We start from the raw sequence: 13,815 nt of genomic DNA on the forward strand, positions 1-13,815 counted from the left end.
TAGTGAAATGTCTCTCTAACTTTGTTCTTATCCGATGGACTTAGGCCCTATTTCTAATAAAAAAAATAAATAAATAAATTAACCCTTACAAATGCACATGTGTGTTAATAACGCAGTATTAATGAAAAGGGGCTAAATTGGTAATTTAGAAAATGATTTTTATGATTGGGTCGGATAAATTGGAATACCCAACATGAAACCCGTTTGCCATGTGTGAACATGTTAATTTCCTATTGATTTATTTATTTATGCAGAAACGTAGACCAAAGAGCCTATTGACGGAGCAATGTTTTGATTCTGCTCCATGAACGCAGCTAGCTAATTTGAAATTGAAATTGAAATCTCAATCTCAATCTCCAGGCAGCTGAATTGACATGGTCGCATTTATGACAAACACAGATCAGTCAATTAATTATATGCGATCCAATTCCAATCTATAATCTTCATCTTCATCTTGATCTTGATCTTTGAAAGAAATGTCCGCATCTCAATCCCTGGGAGGTCCTTCAAGATGTGGCAGAGTCCTTGGTCCATCACTTGACAAGATCATTAAGAATGCCGCCTGGCGTAAGCACTCTCAACTTGTCTCCTCCTGCAAATCCACCCTCGACAAACTTGAATCCATCTCCGACTCCTCCAATTCTCAATGCGATCCTAAATCCCCTCTTTTAGGTCTCTCCTCCTCAGATGCCGAATATGTCCTTCAACCTCTATATCTCGCCCTTGACTCTGCTTACGCTAAGGTTGTTGAGCCTGCTCTTGAATGCACCTTTAAACTCCTCTCTCTTGGTCTTGTCTGCGGCGAGATCGATAATTCACAGCCCGTTGTTTTCAATATAATTGATGCCATATGTAAGTCCAGTGGCCTTGGCGAGGAGGCTATCGAGTTGGGCGTGCTCAGAGTCCTGCTTTCTGCTGTAAGATCCCCCTGCATTCTCATCCGGGGAGATTCTTTGGTTCAGATTGTTAGAACTTGTTATAATGTCTACCTAGGCGGGGTAAACGGAACTAATCAGATCTGTGCCAAGTCCGTTCTTGCCCAGATCATCACTATTGTTTTCACCAGAGTCGAGGAAGACTCCATGGATGTTTCCATTAAAAAGGTTTCTGTTAGTGAACTATTGGAATTCACAGATAAGAATTTAAACGAGGGTAATTCCATACATTTTTGCCAAAATTTGATCAATGAAGTCATGGAGGCTACTCAGGGCCTTCCTCTCAAACCATCTTCTCTCGAAATATCCAAACCCACCCCACCCTTGCCCCCCAAACCCTTGCCCAAAGAAGTAGATGAAACCTCTACAGATACTGAACCTGGACCTGATGGAAGTAAAATAAGGGAGGACGGTTTTCTTCTTTTTAAAAATTTGTGCAAATTGTCTATGAAATTCTCATCTCAGCAGCACCCTGACGACCGGATCCTCTTGAGAGGCAAAATTTTGTCCTTGGAGCTCCTAAAGGTGGTCATGGATAATGGCGGCTCCATATGGCGCGCCAATGAAAGGCAAGTACTATCTTACTCTTCACTTGCAAAAACTAATTGTTGAAGTGAATCTAATTATTTCATCTGTACGCATGACTCAGACATTATGGACTGAAAGTTCTATTCAGGTTTTTTTTTTTAAGAATCTAGACTTTCATTTTTGTTGAGAGTTAATAGAGATACTAGTGTATTATGACCAATTGTGTTTGAACTTATTTTATTTTTGGAATGTTTTCTTGTAAACCTTCCCAACAGACCTAACTGAAAGTCACAAGGTCATTTTTATGTGCACAAAAACTCCATGTTAACAGGGTTACTTACGACAATTGATTTTGCGCAGAATGCAGATCCATATCTCTTAAATTATAAGGTCACTACTTTTCTTTGGAACAATCTTTTTGAGGTTCCTGGAGAATGCTTGATATGTCCTTTACTTTGGAACGAGTTTGGTTTTTTGGTAAAAAAAACTAAAAATAGACAATAGCGTTTGGTTGAAAATGTTATTACATGTTGGCAGTAGTCCCTTGGTGTGTTTGGTCAAAGTGGCATACACATCTGTCTTAAAAAATCTCTTCGCCTGTAAACTCGTTACTGCGCATGTTTGTACTTAGGGTTTGTTTGAGAGTTTAGGAGGGGAGAACTTCAAAATTTCTTCATAATGCAATATTATCTAATTTGGTAGAACTAAAAAAATGTATTGGAGGAAGATTTTGGGGGGTTTAGGATAACTTAGATAAATTCTTTAAATTCAATTTATTTTGTTATAATACTCAATAAAAAATATATTAATCATAAGTATTTATTTATTATTCTTTACAAAATCACTCTCAAATAAAGTATAAGGTTTCTCTCTATTTTGCCCTCCTCCCCTCCCCTAAAGCCCTTTCCTCTCCTCTCCTCCAAACTCTCAAACATAGTTTAAAGGGGTTGCAATTTGTTATATAAAGAGAGACTGTACAGCCTTGCTACAGTTTTGTATCTTTCATTACTGGTTGAATCTTGAAGTTTCTGTTTCTATTTTATCCCGAGTGTTGGAGTATATTTATTTCACAAACATAAAGGGGTTAATTCCCCCAAGATCTTTCGTTTTCCTATATAATTGATAATCAATATTTATGTCATCTATATTTTCTTTTACATAGTGCAGGTTTCTCAATGGCATCAAGCAGTATCTTTGCTTGTCATTATTAAAGAACAGCGCTCTTTCAGCAATGGCCATTTTTCAGCTCCAGTGTTCCATTTTCATGAACTTGTTATCAAAATATAGATCATGCTTGAAAAAAGAAATCGGCATGTTTTTTCCCATGCTTATCCTCCGAGTACTTGAGAATGTGCTTCAGCCCAGTTTTCTGCAGAAAATGACTGTCCTGAACTTATTGGACAAATTATCCCAAGATCCTCAGATTATTATTGACATTTTTGTTAATTATGATTGTGATGTGGATGCTTCAAACATATTTGAAAGGTATCATGCTTTAGTAATATTTTGCTGTCGTTATCTCTTGACAATGTCCACATGCACCAATAACACCGTTACTCTCCTTGATTTAGAGTGTTTGATAAATAGAGTATGGTCTCTTTGGCTTTGTCTGAAGCCTAAACTTACCACAACTTTTGTGGATCTTCCAAACCACACTCATGGTAATTGTTTTGGCCCACATAGTACCTTTTTTAGCCTATATTATACGTCTTTTAGCCTACAAACAGTGTTGGCAGCAGTTAACTCGACATATTCAGGAACCTGGACAACATGGGGCTCCAATACAACTTCACCAAAGTTCATATTTCCTTTATTTATGTTTGATTTCTGCATCATGTTTTAGTATTTAAACACTTATAATTCCTTAGATATTTGCAGGATAGTCAATGGTCTTCTAAAAACTGCTTTGGGACCACCTACGGGGTCGACCACATCTTTGTCTCCAGCACAAGATATTACTTTCCGACATGAATCTGTGAATTGCTTGGTCAGCATCATTAAGTCAATGGGAGCATGGATGGACCAGCAGATAAGGCCAGGAGACTTGGATCTTGTAAAGAGCCCTGAAAGCACCAGCGTAGGAGAGAGTCCGCTAACTCTGAATGGAGAAGACGGAAATGTTTCTGATCTTGAGCTACACCCCGATGGAAATTCTGAATTTTCAGACGCCGCCACATTAGAGCAGCGTCGGTTATATAAAGCTGAGCTTCAGGTTGTTATATTGTCATATTGCTAAGTATCATATATACATAGCATTGAGAAATGATCGCTTCATTTTACACAAAAAACATATCTGTGTTATGTCTAATTATTTTTCATCTCCCCTCATGCTCCAATAATGGGTTCAATTCATGCATAATTTCATCTTCCTTAGCTTAATATTTCCATATTATGTGCTGATGCATTTCTGGGTTAAATGCAGAAAGGTATATCACTTTTTAACAGAAAACCTTCCAAGGGTGTTGAATTCTTGATAAGCAACAAAAAAATTGGTAGTTCTCCAGAAGAAGTGGCTCTGTTCCTTAAGAATACTGGTGGCCTTGACGAGGCCAAGATTGGTGACTATTTGGGGGAAAGGGAGGATTTTTCTCTGAAAGTTATGCATGCTTATGTAGATTCCTTTAACTTCAAAGGGATGGACTTTGGTGAAGCTATACGGTTTTTTCTTCAGGGCTTTAGGTTGCCTGGTGAGGCACAGAAAATTGATCGCATTATGGAGAAGTTTGCTGAGCGCTTTTGTAAATGCAGCCCTAGTTCTTTCAGCAGTGCAGATACAGCCTACGTTCTTGCTTACTCTGTAATAATGCTTAATACAGACGCTCATAATAATATGGTGAAAGATAAGGTTTGCCCCAACTTAATCTTCAATATTTATGTCTAAGGCTCAATGGTTTGAGTATGCTATGTGACATGCTCACTCTGAGCATTCTTTTCCAAATTATTTGACCGATGAAAATTAAAAAATATGTTTTGTACCATGCAGAACTATCCAACAGAGCAATGCAATTCAGTATTTTCAATAATCTTTAAAATATAAATTGTTTCCTCTTTCTATTTCTTTTATCTTCTTAACTAGGTCTGTGATAATAATGATAAATAATTACATCATTTGTGTTAAGGAATCTGAGTGAACATGACGAGCTAGCATGTGTTATAAACTTTTGTAATTGATTTTGACAAAGTATGATTTTAATTCTTTTACACAATTGACATTGCAAATTCAGGATATCTTATTTTGTGATTCTAAGGTAATGAATAATAATAAGTTACATCAATTGTAATTCTTCTACAATTGACAATACAAATTCAGGATATATTGTTTTGTGATTCTAAGGTGTTGGATATGGGTTTGACCGGGATTTTGTGCACATTCTGTGTTAATGGCTTTTCAGATGACAAAGGCTGATTTTATCCGAAACAACCGAGGAATTGATGATGGAAAGGATTTACCAGAGGAATATCTTGGGGCCCTTTATGATAAAATTGTTAGAAACGAAATTAAGATGAAGGCTGATTCTTCTGCACCTCAGGGTAAGCAAGAAAATAGCTTTAATAGATTGCTGGGATTGGATGGTATACTCAATCTTGTGAACTGGAAGCAAAATGAGGAAAAAGCAGTGGGTGCAAATGGGCTTCTCATTCGGCATATTCAGGAGCAGTTCAAATCAAATTCACGAAAATCAGAGTAAGCTAAGATATTCAACATTACTCAATGTTTGGATTGTTTTTGTGGAATTTTTCAGTTGCAAGACTATACCTGATAAACCCTTTTTCCGTATAGAATGCGTGCTGTTTGTTTGATTTATATAGATTTTCACTTAACTAAGCTACCTTGAATCTTTCACCAGATGTCTTTTATTGAACACATACTTTGGGACAATTCGTAAGATTTAGGTCAGGCAATACCATTTTAAGAAAAAGATTCTCCTAGTAGATCTTAATGGGGTCTTTGGGTGAGAGTATTTATAGAATATCGGGGGTTTGCATGGGGATTAGATCTTGGGAAGTAAGTATACAACTTTTGTTTATGTTGCTTTAACTTTAACTTTTCTTATAGCCAACACTTGTACAAAGAAATGTGATAAGCGTCTATTCTTATCACATACTTAAGTTGGCGATATGCTTTGAAATAAGTTGGAGAGCCTGATAACCTAGCGAAGGGTCTTGGTCATGAGTGTATGAGGGTTTTGGGAGGCTTAAGAAAGTTATAGTGATATATCTGCAGAGATGATTAATGAAATGATATTGTTGTTGCTGACTAGTTGTTTATGTATACTCTCCCCAACAAATTATTAGAAAAATCAACTACTTCACACACATTAAGATAATTAGTTATTCTCATTTACCTCTATTAAACTTTTAAAAAAATCAACTTTATTACCTAAATTACGCTTCATTTTTTTAATTTCATAAAAAAATTGGACATTTAATATGAAAATCAAACTTTTTTCATGTTCTCACCATTAAGTATTTGCTATCAAGAAAGCATCTTCCTTCTAAATTTTCAACAGAATTTTTTTGAACTTCTTATCTTCCTCAGCTTTTCATTTCAACTAAGGTTTTCGGCACAATTTTTTTAACTCTTTGTTAATGTTCTAGTTTACTTTCACAATTTTGTTTCCTGGACTTAAACTTGGTGCCGGTTGAATTTGCTAAACTTATTCAAGATCGGCCAATTTTCAAAGAAAGCATATGCTATCATTTGAATCGATCTTTTCTCATATTATTCATATGAGATTTACAAGTATATATACAAGAGGCAAAGTAATCACAATCCCTTAATATTAGGATGAAATTAAGACATAATAAGCTATCTACGGAAACTAGGATATCCTATCGAATAAATCTAATAATAAACTCCCCCTCAAGCTGGAACATATATGTCACTAGCTTGAACATATATGTCAGATGCATCAAGCCCGTTACATATGTAAGCAATCCTAGGACCCCATAAAGGAAGTCTTGTTGACGCTCGATAAAATCTTCTCCCAAATGAAATGGCAATCAACCTCTACAAATTGAGTTTCTCATAAAAGATTGTATTTGACGAGTGGTGGAAAGCTGTTTGGTTGTCACAAGCAAGTTCCATAGGAGCTATCTCCCAAAAACTTAAGCTCCTGAAGCAAATTCCTTAACCATACAAGTTCACAAGTTGCATTAGCCATAACACTGTATTCTGCTTCGGTGCTTGACCCTGCATCAGAATATCCAAGAATATTAGTGGGGCCGTCCATATAAAGAAGCCCTTTTCGTAGTGATCCCTTGATGTATCTTAGGATCCGAGCGATTGCATTTCAAAGACTAACACGGTGAATTGAGAAACTGACTACTGACACTAACTGGAAATGAAATGTTTTGGCATGGTCATAGTGGGGTAGTTTAAATACCCAACTAATATTGGATACCGATTGGGGTCTTGATAGGGCTCCTCCTCATTAGGTATAAGCTTCACATTCGGGTCCATAAGAGTACTGACAGACTTTCAATGAAGCATCCCTCTTTTCTTCAAAATGTTAAGAACATATTTCCTCTGAAGAAATGGCAATACTTGTTTTTGATCGAGCAACTCAATTACAAGAAAATATTGCAAATGACCAATATCTTTGGTCTTAAAATGTCTAAACAAGTGTTGCTTCAGTTGTTTAATGCCTTCTTCATCATCACATGTAATAACAATGACAAATCATGCCAAATTGAAAGATAACTCTACTAAGCTTCCCAAACCAAACTCAAGGTAATTGTTTTAGCCAAATTAATTCGGTTCTTTCTCATACTATTCATAAGAGATTTACAAGTATACAAGAGACAAATTAATCAAAATCACATAATATTAGGATGAAATTAAGATAGAATGAGCTATCTAAGGAAACTAGGATCCTATCAAATATTAAATACTATGAATACTATCCTTTATTCTTCAATGACTGTTCAACTATCCATTAGAAGCACTAATCTTATGAAAACTTGTTTCAATTAATTAGTTTATTGAAACTAAAATTAACTAAAGGCCATTTTTAGGTTAATATCAGTAAATATGAAGAAAAGAGTCCACTTTTACATATATTTTGTTGCTAGTTAATGAGCCAAAATTTCCTTTTAACTTGTTACAGAGAGAGTATTTGTGATTGTATATTGGCTCTGCATCGTACATCCTTTCCATTTGTGCATTTTCTTTTCTTCTTCGCTATCCGCTAGATTATTTATGAAATAAGTGACTCACATCCATCAATTTGTTTCCCTAGTAAGACATTCTATTTATCTCTTGTTGCAGATCGGCTTATCATGTTGTCACAGACGTGGCTATATTGAGGTTTATGGTGGAAGTATGTTGGGGTCCTATGCTGGCTGCATTCAGTGTAACACTTGACCAGAGTGATGACAGGGTAGCTACTTCTCAATCCTTACAGGGATTTCGACATGCTGTGCATATTACTGCTGTGATGGGCATGCAGACTCAAAGGGATGCTTTTGTTACATCTGTTGCCAAATTTACTTATCTGCATTGTGCTGGTGATATGAAACAGAAAAATGTTGATGCTGTCAAGGTGAATGAATCTTAGTTTGGTTGTTGCTGAAACTACTCCAAGCAAATTATTCTCCACCAACATGTATAATGACTTTTTTTCCCCATCCTTACAGTGCCTATAGGCACAACAAATCAAACCTCAAAATACATGCTGTCACTGTTATTTTAATGATGTTTTGAGCTTTTGATTAGTAAATCATATATTGATCTCATTCTAGCAATATTGTAATTATATAAGAAAGAAGTAATGAATGGGTTGCTTCTATTCGAAATCCTTTTTGATAATATAATGCGGCTATTACATTCTTTTTTGTTTTGCATTTATCATGCATGTGACTCATTTTATATGATGCATATATCTTGCTTATATATATTCTACATCTTAATTTTCTACAGGCAATAATATCGATTGCTATTGAAGACGGTGATCATCTACAAGAAGCATGGGAACACATATTAACATGCCTCTCCCGAATTGAGCATTTGCAATTGTTAGGTGAGGGCGCTCCAAGTGATGCAACCTTCTTCACTTCAGCTAATTCTGAAACAGAGGAAAGAACACCAAAAACATTAGCTTTCTCTTCTTTCAAGAAAGGAACTCTCCAGAATCCAGCCATGATGGCTATCGTTCGTGGGAGTCCATATGATAGTACAAGTGTTGGGGGAAAACCCTCTACATTGGTAACACCGGAACAGATAAATAGTTTCATCTCTAACTTGAATCTACTGGATCAAATTGGAAACTTTGAATTGAACCATGTCTTTGCTCATAGTCAAGGGTTGAATGGCGAAGCAATAGTAGCATTTGTGAAAGCTCTTTGCAAAGTTTCCATCTCCGAGTTACAGTCTCCAACAGACCCTCGTGTATTTGGCCTCACTAAAATAGTAGAAATTGCGTAAGTTTCTTTCCCCTTATATGCGATAGGTGGTGCTCTTTTTTGCAACATTAAGTCCTCTTTAAGTAATATTTTTGTGAAAAACAATAAACAGAAAAGTAGGGTTTTGCTGAATGTTCTTGAATTGCTTAGCACTCAGCAGCATGCTTGCTTAACTTATATACATGGAAATTACAATGGTAATAAATGAAAGATGAAATTTACAAGAGAGCAATTAAGATTTGGCTTGGGCCTTTTATGTTTTCTTGAAATAGTATTGTCTTTTACAAGTAAGTTAAATGATTTAGTAGATGGAAGATTTGAGTTTTCAGTCTGTTCAATCTCCATGGTCCAAGGTTTGTGATATTCTTTTTGTTATGTTTGAATGAACGCCCAAAGAAAAAAAAAATTTCTTTGTTAATAGTGTGCTATAGTGGTGGTGAGAAGCTACTGGTGGCTGCTATTCGGAAAATTTAGTGTCGCCGATTGAAGGTGTGGCCTGTATGAGAGTATATATTTTAACACTTAGTTAAGCTGATGTATCAGTTAGTTAGTGTCAGCTGTACAGACAATGTACATGCCAGTTTTATGTTGGCATCCTACCTAACTACTAGGTCCTTGATGTTCTAATACCATATCAAGGACCAAATGTTTGGTGTAACTCAAGAATGAATTCATATCTCCGACAGTAAATACTTATGTTCATTGTTAAATTCTCTTCTTTAATAGTTGATGTTTTTAAGTTCTCTTCTCTTGCACACAGGTGATTAAAATTCTTAACTGAAATTCAATTTGTTTTAAGTTATGAACAGAATATGATTACATTTGCAGGCATTATAATATGAACCGCATTAGATTAGTATGGTCTCGCATATGGAATGTTCTATCCGACTTCTTTGTGTCAGTTGGATTGTCAGAAAACCTGTCAGTTGCAATTTTTGCGATAGATTCACTACGACAACTTGCAATGAAATTTTTGGAGCGCGAGGAGCTGGCTAATTATAACTTCCAGAATGAATTTCTCAGACCATTTGTGATTGTCATGCAGAAAAGCAACTCAACTGAAATTAGAGAATTAATAGTTCGCTGTATTTCACAGATGGTCCTTAGCCGTGTCAGTAATGTGAAATCTGGCTGGAAAAGTGTTTTTATGGTATGTTGAAGTTATAGCTTTGGTCATGGTTTTAAATTATTTGGTAGGAAGTTCAAGTTTTAAATCGTCAAGTATTGCTGAACTGTATCTGTTTAGTGACAAAAAGCAAAATTAAATAAGACAGAAAATTTGTGTTTGTTTATTATTCTTTACATTTGATTATGCATGCTTTTTTTTCTTCTGTATTTGAGCATATATTTAAGTTACATATTTGAACAAAAAGGGGTTTAGGAAGAAATCCTCCTTATTGCATTTCTTAAAATCTAAAGTTTGTTATATAAGCATTTCTAGTAAGGATAATGCAGAAATACTTATACACATAATATATGTTTGAACACCTCTCTCTCTTTTTTTTGGTGTGTTGGTAAATTAGGAAGTCCAAAGCATATTCTAATAACCTTAACACTAAAATTGTAAAATTGTCAATAAAAGTTGCACACTTTAAACTTGTTAAAAAGAAAAATGGATACAAACAAGAAAAAGGGCATGAAGAACACTTATGTAGTCTAACTATTAATGGTTTTTCGACAATCTAGAACAACATAGAAGTTTAATATTCAACAAATTTTTGATGCAATGACATGTAGTACGTTCACCTATTACATAATGCTCAGATATGGGCTTCATATAAAAGACCAAAATTGTAATCATATGCATGTCTTATTGTAAGGATTTGATAGTTTAAGGCATGGAAATATTTGGACTTATCATGCAATTTTCTTGTCTCAGGTTTTTACAGCTGCGGCAGCTGATGAGCGGAAGAATATTGTATTGTTAGCCTTTGAGACTATGGAGAAAATAGTGCGTGAATATTTTCCTTATATTACTGAGACGGAAACAACAACCTTCACTGATTGTGTTGGATGCCTTTTGACATTTACGAATAGCCGGTTCAATAGTGATGTTAGCCTCAATGCAATTGCATTTCTTCGTTTCTGTGCAGTCAGACTTGCTGATGGAGGACTTGTATGCAATAAGAAGAGTAGTGCTGATGGCTCATCAGTTATATTAACAAATGGTGTTTCTGATGTACAAGCTCTTACCGATAACGATGATCACGTGTCCTTTTGGATTCCTTTATTATCAGGTAAGATGCCTTCACATGCTATTAATTGCTATGGGGCAAGATGTTTTGTACAGTTTCTACACCACTACGCATGAGGGACAGTAAAGCAAATTCTTGCCCCGATAAATTGTGTAATCTGTTTGGTTGATTGCCTGCATAAATCTGAGATGTCTATTGCTTGTAAGTTGTAACCATGTTGGTGCTTCCCTTACCATAATGTATCTGTAAGCTTTACATTAAATTTTGTGTTAAAATCGAGTGATGATTGCTGCAGTAGGTCAACAGAGTTGCCTACTGCACTTCTCTTAATAAAGAAGGTAGATCTGTGTATTCTTAGCTCCTAGTTAGTGTCAGAAAAGTAAACATGAAGTTATTTCCATTCACTCTGTGCAGCATTGGATAACCCCAGTCTTTCTGTGTTAGGATATATGTCAATTGTTTTGTAAACCCTGTCTGTGCTTTCTGTTTTGAAGTAAATTTTTTTGTTTCTTTTGCAGGGTTGTCAAAATTAACTTCTGATCCAAGATCAGCTATCAAAAAGAGTTCTTTGGAGGTTCTTTTTAACATTTTGAAGGATCATGGTCATCTATTTTCACGCACATTTTGGAATAGCATTTTCTGTTCTGTTGTTTTTCCTGTATATAATTCGGTATGTGGAAAGCGAGACATGAATATATCAGAGGGTCATTGTTCATCTTCAGTATCTGTGCATACCGAAGGAGGCACATGGGATTCTGAGACTTCTCCGGTAGCAGCAGAATGTTTAATAGATTTATTTGTCACCTTCTTTGATATGGTGAGGTCTCAGCTACCAGGTGTTGTGTCCGTACTGACAGGGTTCATTAGAAGTCCTGTTCAGGGTCCAGCTAGTACTGGAGTTGCTGGATTAGTGCGTCTCACAGGTGACCTTGGTAACAGGCTTTCAGAAGAAGAATGGAAAGAGATTTTTCTGTGTTTGAAAGATGCAGCTACATCAACAGTGCCTGGATTCATAAAGGTTTTGAGAACCATGAGTAATATTGAAGTACTTAAATTTTCACAGTCTTCTGATCATGATTTGACAAATGATGAGTTTGATGACGACAATCTGCAAACGGCCACATATGTTGTCTCAAGAACAAAGAATCATATTGCTATGCAGCTACTTATTTTACAGGTTTACTTCTTGCTCTTTCTCAACTAAACATAAAAGCATGATAAGATTTTGTCCTTTTCTTATACTTTGTGGTCGATATTTATCCTTAACTGTCTTTTTTTTCATCTCTATCATAAACTAGGCTTGCTACTTTCCTTAGGATATGGAGTTAGTTTTAGTTGCTATACTTTGTTTCGCCATTCTTGTCTTCTCACTTGCATGACAAAATCTTTCCTCCTAAACCCTAGTTTTCCCTCTACCATTGTCAGTATCTCTGTCTTTTATTGTCATTGCCACCATTCAACTCGCCTCCCCTTCCTGATACAGCTCTGTCCTTATCTTCTCGGATCACACGTTGTTAATGGCCAGGTTGCACACCATATCATGGGTAAAATAGGGAGATTGAACACTCCATTTTTGTGGTGGTTGCTCTTATGTCAACATATCTTTGTCATGCATGGAAGTTCATAATGTAAAATAGTCAATCACTTATAAGTTTCATCTTTGCATGAGTTCATCTTGACGGCAGCTTTTTGTATTCTGATCACAGGTTACAACTGATCTATACAGAAAACACCAGCAATCCTTATCAGCAGACAACATCAGAGTCCTTATTGAATTATATTCATCAGTTGCTTTGCATGCTCGACAATTGAACAGAGAGGCAATCCTGCTGAAAAAGTTGCAAAAAGCTTGCTCTATCTTGGAATTATCTGCCCCGCCCGTGGTTCATTTTGAAAACGAGGCCTTCCAAAATCACCTCAACTTTCTACAAAACTTACACGACGATCATTATTTTGTGCACAAGGAGATAGATCTAGAACAAGAGTTAGTAAGTGTATGTGAAAATGTATTAGACATATATCTAAATTGTGCAAGCTCTGTATCCACATTTCACAAGTCTGACGCACAGCCAGTGCTACGAAGAAAGCTCCCTCTGAGTTCAACAAAGAAAGAGGAAATAGCTGCTAGGACATCTCTAGTCATCTCAGCACTGCAAGGTTTGGCTGGTCTGGAAAAAGATTCATTCCGGAAGTATGTTCCACGGTTCTTTCAACTATTGGTTGATCTTGTGAGGAGTGAACACACCTCTGGAGAAGTTCAGCTTGCCCTGAGTAATATGTTCCGTTCATCTGTAGGCCCCATTATAATGGAATGATAATTGTGACATATTTTTTTTAAGGAAGTTGTCGAGTGTTAGTCGACTAATTCTTTATAAGTTGAGGCACAGGCCATTTGTATAGGCATATCTAAATTTACCCAACATTGCAGCTATGGCGTGCTACTTTTGAATTTTTGTGATTATATGTGCCATAATGTAAATGATAAATCTATCAAAGCAGCAGTACGAGTTATCACATATAATCTGACACCGTTATTTAGCCACGATCTAGTTTTAAACTCTGAAAGGGGAGGGAAAAGGAAGTTGAGGTTGAGGAGGGGCCTTTACTTTTTGTTGTGTACAACTGTAGTAATATTACCTTATTTTTATAGTTTGAGAAGCAGTTTTGTCAATGAAGTTGAGATGGTAAAAAGTTGTGAAATATTTAATTTAATGTCCTTAGGAGCGGGTTGGAATATGCAATATTATATGTTT

General features: G+C 35.9%; 1 protein-coding gene across 2 annotated transcripts; it reads left to right on the top strand.

Moving 5' to 3' along the window:
- The first annotated feature begins 248 nt into the window (after positions 1 to 248).
- Positions 249 to 13,815, top strand: LOC131626218 (brefeldin A-inhibited guanine nucleotide-exchange protein 1-like). 2 transcript variants are annotated; one of them, XM_058897048.1, is made up of 11 exons: positions 249 to 1,504; positions 2,631 to 2,948; positions 3,342 to 3,675; positions 3,886 to 4,308; positions 4,856 to 5,148; positions 7,735 to 8,008; positions 8,386 to 8,885; positions 9,696 to 10,017; positions 10,747 to 11,104; positions 11,581 to 12,239; positions 12,769 to 13,815. In XM_058897048.1, exons 1-11 carry the CDS (start codon positions 477 to 479, stop codon positions 13,375 to 13,377), a joined length of 5,118 nt encoding a protein of 1,705 aa, XP_058753031.1. In that variant the 5' UTR covers positions 249 to 476; the 3' UTR covers positions 13,378 to 13,815. The 2 variants fall into 2 exon arrangements, with proteins under 2 accessions (XP_058753031.1, XP_058753032.1); XM_058897049.1 differs by lacking the exon at positions 249 to 1,504 and having other exon boundaries at positions 2,769 to 2,948; positions 3,332 to 3,675; positions 12,769 to 13,814.

The sequence above is a fragment of the Vicia villosa genome, unplaced genomic scaffold (genome assembly GCF_029867415.1).
Source record: "Vicia villosa cultivar HV-30 ecotype Madison, WI unplaced genomic scaffold, Vvil1.0 ctg.000274F_1_1, whole genome shotgun sequence".
Classification (NCBI taxonomy): Eukaryota; Viridiplantae; Streptophyta; class Magnoliopsida; order Fabales; family Fabaceae; genus Vicia; species Vicia villosa.